The following is a 5,462-nucleotide window of genomic DNA, read 5'->3' as shown; positions in this document are numbered from 1 at the left end:
GGAAAGAATAGTTTTCTGCCTTTGTAGTGTTGCTTTGTGGAAAACAGAGATGATAGGACTCCTACTTGTTATAAACCCTCATTGACACACAGCTCCACTGTCACTGTTCTTGAGATGCTCCTACATTTTCATCATCACTTCTTAAGGTGTGAAGTCTGTTCCTGGTCTCCAGTAAAATTAGGAAGGCTTTGGCTCTCCAAGTGTGACTGGCAATTCACAGAGGTGACAGCTACCTGCTTTTGTTGCTTCACAGCTTCACAGCCTTCATGTGCCACAGTCAACCTGCCTTGCCAGTGCTTCCATATCACCTGCCTCCCCTCAGATTTCCAGTGAGGACTTTCCATAGCAGGCCCAGTACTACACTACATGTCCCATCTCCTCAAACGACACTGACACAGACTTGGGTGCCATTTAGAAATTCATGTAGGGAGGGTGTGAGAAAGACCTGGCAGCAATGACTGTCCCTTCTAAATTCTGGTCATGCAGTCACAGTTTGCAGTATTGTATAAATCCTTAATCAAAGGAAAATCATTCTCTGCTGCATGTTAATCTTAATCTTCTAAGTATCGAAATGCCTGCATTAAGTCCATGAAACTGATTGAACTAAATCAGTATTTAGGACAGTAAATTTATATTAAAAAAATGTGAGCAAGTACCTATTATTATGTAACCTCTAACTCATTTAAAGTAGCATTACAAACCTTCCTCTTTAATTGACTCTCTGTACCTCACTGACTTGATATCTTAAATATCCTTCTATTTATTTTGTCCTGTGGAACTTATTCTTACACATGTAAATTGCTAGAGGCATGTTACCAGCTTCAGTCCTCACCTTTGATCCATTCTTAGTTTGGGTGCGACTTAATGGGTTCTAAATTTGTGCCAGTATAAACTGAACATCACTTATTGTGACTGAATTTTTCTCACTGCCTTTTAAAAATGTGTAAAGAAATAATCCCAGGTTCAGCAAAGCATTCACATTTATCTGATATTTCATGGATTTAGAATTCATCTTTGCAAAAAAATCTTTTGCATCTGCAGGGCATCCTGAGCCTACCTTTAAGCATCAAAGAGACTCAATAGCAGTTGCCAATAGCATAATGGCTGCTGCCTGTATGGACACCTATTCTGACAGTGAAGGTTACTGACTGCTAAAATTTAGTCCTCTGCAGGTGTCCTTGACTGATGCTTCAAACTGCTACATGTCAATGGACTCCAGAATTCATATGGTGCCTCAGAGAAATGTCCCCTTTTTCCACATTCACTGACTGCGTTATCATCTCAATGTTGACTGTTATGCCACAGTCTGTTCTCAATTCTACCACCATCTGTGTGACCCATTTAAATGGGTCAGGCTGAAAATAATTTTAGTCAACACAGCTAATATACACTTTACCAACTTAATATTATCTCTTTGCAGAGAATAACATTCCATATGAAGAATAATTACAGGTCTACATTCTTTCCATTAAAATAAACTAAAGCCTTATTAGTTATGAAATAATTTTAATTTTATTTTTCTATATTTTTAATACACATATATGTGTACATAAGTGTATACACACATAGGATTTCCACATTTATTACTCAGAATTGGTCACGTGGTTACACTACCAGACTGATTCCCATCGTGCTGCGCACTGTACTCACATAACATAATGAAGTTCCCTGTTTCAAAGATGGAACAAGAGGAGTAAAAGATGCCTGAGAGAAAGAAGAAAGAAAGGAAGAAATAAAGAAAGATATTTTGGTAAAGTGTATTCACATCTCACAATTTCAGGCATTCTACATTCACTGGCCAAGTCAGTATTTACTGGCCAGGCCCCTGTTATCCTCTTTGGTGCATGGAGAATATATGTTTCTGCCCCAAATGACCTTCTGGAGAAGCTCACCTTAATAAGCATGACCCGGCTCCTAACAAAACCTATTTTTATCCATTGATTGTACAGATAAACCTAAGAGACTCATTATCTTAATTAACTGGATAAATCAGATGACTAAGAGGGAGGACAGGAGGGAGTGGTACATGGATACACCTAAGAAAACACATATAATAGGAAGTATATAATAGTTGATCACAAAGGTAGAAGCACAGATGTCAGCTTGCTGTTATCAGCTTATACTTTACAGTATTTATTATCACACTGCTGTGTTTTGAGGAGTGGCTGAAAGAACTTTGTAATTTATAGGTATCAACTTCAAAACTTTTTCCAAGCTTAAGTGGGAGCATAGAAGAAAATATAATTTGTGCAACAGAGAACAGGTGACCAAGGTGACAACACTGTCAGTGCAAAGGGCAAAATTATGTTTGCTAGATAATAAACCCGTCAGAGAAGATGGGGCAAATTGTGGAAAGGAAGCTTTGAAAAGTATAGAAATTCATAGTAAGAGGTATTCATTGGTAAGGGTAAGTGTTAAGGAAAATCCAAGAGTTTCATGGATTACCTTAGAGTTAAGGTAATCCATGAAAATTTGTCTGTAAAAGCAGCATTTTTAATAGATAAAAGCACTGAGTCAATATTACAGTATTTAGAGTTGTAGGCTATCAGAGCTTGGATCTGAATTCTGAAAGTCTGGAGTGAAAGGCGAGGTCTTAGAGATAGGAACTAATCAGCAGGAAATTTTAGGGGCAGCCTGAGAGTATAAAACGAAGACAAAGGTGATACTAGAATCACAATCCTGAAGAGATTGGAGAGAATGAGGTCATGGAAGGGAATGAGGAAGAAGGGAGGTTTTCAGTCAGACGTTGAAAGAGCAGCTACAATGCGGTTACTGGTTTAACATTTATCATCAATTACCAGAAAAAGAGGTCATGGCTTTAATTTACCATTGAAGAAACAAACTCAGAGGAGCAGGTTTGTAAGTCATGAGAACAAGGACGGCACTCCCAGCCACACCTGAAAATGAAAAGCCATGGGGACAGACAAAAAGGAGAGTGCCACAGTGGGCCCCGAGACACTGCCTCTGCAAGGCAGAACCTGGCAAAGTCCCTGTAGCAGCATCTTGGTATATCTCACATGAACCAACTCATGTCCGTGGATCTGGTTAGTGAATAAGAAACCATCCAGAGAAATCAAAGGATTTTCTTTTTCTTCAAAATGCAGTATTTCTAAATTTTTCTAATACCTGACACCAGAAAAATTAAACATGTCAATAAATACTCCTCTGTGAAGTCTAAAACTTCAGGATTGTAAAAGGAGGAGGAGCAGGAAAGTAAAGTGGGTGGACAAAAGGAAAAAGAATATTACGAGGCAAAAGTTAACTGTGACACTTAAAAGCTCCATCATTTTCCTTAATCCATTATAACATCAAGTGAATAAAACAAGTGTGTGAGGTGAATTTTTACATTGGCATAAATATATCTTTCATTGCTATCCATAGAATAGTATAGGAAGTTAAAGGAGGTATTTTAAATAAGTATTTCGTTAAGTCTATATTCACTCATGTTTCTTGCATGTTACATATTCAGAATAATTAAAACTCAGGACTTTTCACCAAAATCTTTCATTTCTCTTCTAAAATGGAAGTAAGATCTTTGCACAAATGATATCTATAATGATAATGATAATTAGTAGCAAAGCCACCACAGAATGTTAAGCATACGGTATCTTAAACTATTCCTGGACATGTGCCTTTCAACAAAGGGTCCTGTCACCATTAACTCAGTCCCTGCAGGAAGTACTGCTGCAAATATTCTTACTAACTATTCACTACTCATTTCTTTTCTGAATTTTGGTGGGTTTTCTATATATGGTTAGACTCTCAGGTTCAAAAATTACCTCTTACTTCAGCTGTCTCATCTGCTTAGTGTAATCAAATTAATTCCCTTCTTAACATCACTTTTAAAACACATTTATCAGTACAACAGTAAAATCCTGTAAAGCAAGCATTTTTCTTAAATATGCCCCATTAAAAGGCTGATGAATCAAATAGAGTTAATATATGAATGTTAAAAACTACTACTTACAGGTAAAATTAAAGAACATCTACATTTCCATCAAAACCTGACATAATTTACCCCTGGCATAAGCAGAAAATAATCCATTTGCTCACAGAGAGCAATAATTGCTAAGACCAGAAGTGTTCTTATTTCATATTAAGTATTTCTTAATAAATTGTCTTAGAGCAATAAGATTTCTCATTTCAAAATAAATTTTAAAATGTGCTTACCTTATAAAAATTCCACACTGCAAGAGATGAACTAGAAAAATCCATTTTGGCTTCCCAGTATCAGTACCTTCCCAGTCATTTTTAAACCACTCATAACTGAATATCTGAGTTATTAGTGATGAAAGACCTCTAAAACACAGTATCAATATACTCCAAGAATATTGTCCTTGACAAAAATATTTACTAGCTACCCAGAAGTCTACTCCAATGTCAACTACATAAATTATAATTCCACCAACTAAAAAAATAAAATTCTGCTTAGTAAATTTCATCATGCATTAAACTGCCACTGTTATTCTTTTCTCCTCACTTCATGTAAAGGAAAGTCAGAATTAATCTAAATGCTTTCCTACAATGGACTCTTTTTCCTGATGATACCACCTGCTCATAGTGCTTTATGCAAAGGAAAGTTGGGTTACGCATTTTTATGGCAAAGGGACTTGCATTTTTCTGTATTCTTGATTTAAATATTAAATTAACTGCACTGATACACATCTATTCTGGAAAAGATAAATGTAAATTGTCTTTTTAATTGGTGGAGTCATTCTTCATTACTAAATGAGGTTCCTAAAAAGAAGAAGAAGAAAAAAGAAAGATTAGCAGTAATTTTCTTCTGAAGTATCATACAGTCGATTGTTTAAACAAGCAAGTACAAAATGCAGAATGTACTGAGATATCAGTGAGCAATAATAAGCCTGAGAGAAGCTGCATTTCAGAACCTGCTGCGGTCACCCACTCTCCCAACCACAGTGACTCTTCACTTACCAAGCAGCTGTTGAGATAGTTCCTAATAGTTGCAAAAGACTAAGAAACAAACTTACCTCTACTAGTTTTTAAAACCAGTTTATGGGAAAAAAGATCTATTCCTTCCCAGAACTTTCTTAACTTCTGAGCTCTTCTCCCTTACTGTGCACAGTGCAAAACACTGAGAAAAATCCTGTCTTGAGTACACATCATTGTATCAGAGTGTACATCATTACTCCATTTCCAACTGTGTTACCGTATTTGTGTCCATATGCCTAGTGGTTTTATAATTTCTGTGTCTTGTTTTATAATTTTAAAATTTCTGTGTCTTGTTCTATAATTTTATAATTACTGTGTCCATACGCCTAATGGTTTTATAATATCTGTTTGTTCTTCCATATGCAGCACAGAAGTGCTGAATAGGATTGCAGCTCTCCTGTTAAAGAGACTCGTAAGGACCCAGACCTGAAGCAGCCTCCACCTCTTTGGGAAATGCCTCCCTAGCTGTGTGAGTAGCAGCTACACACAGATGGTCTAAACACACTGTC

The 5,462-nt window shown here is 36.5% G+C and overlaps 1 protein-coding gene across 1 annotated transcript in view; it reads right to left on the bottom strand.

Annotated features, from left to right (window-relative positions):
• XKR9 (XK related 9) overlaps positions 1–4,445 on the bottom strand; it is a 10,049-nt gene extending 5,604 nt beyond the window's left edge. Inside the window, exon 1 of the mRNA XM_010164540.1 lies at positions 4,171–4,445. Within this exon, the coding sequence (XP_010162842.1) occupies positions 4,171–4,445 (275 nt within the window). The remainder of the gene's footprint in view (positions 1–4,170) is intronic.
• Positions 4,446–5,462: the final 1,017 nt, after the last annotated feature.

This window comes from Antrostomus carolinensis, unplaced genomic scaffold, assembly GCF_000700745.2.
Source record: "Antrostomus carolinensis isolate BGI_N321 unplaced genomic scaffold, ASM70074v2 scaffold19153, whole genome shotgun sequence".
Classification (NCBI taxonomy): domain Eukaryota; kingdom Metazoa; phylum Chordata; class Aves; order Caprimulgiformes; family Caprimulgidae; genus Antrostomus; species Antrostomus carolinensis.
The sequence above is the reverse complement of the archived record's forward strand: the minus strand, read 5'-3'. Positions and strand labels throughout refer to the sequence as shown.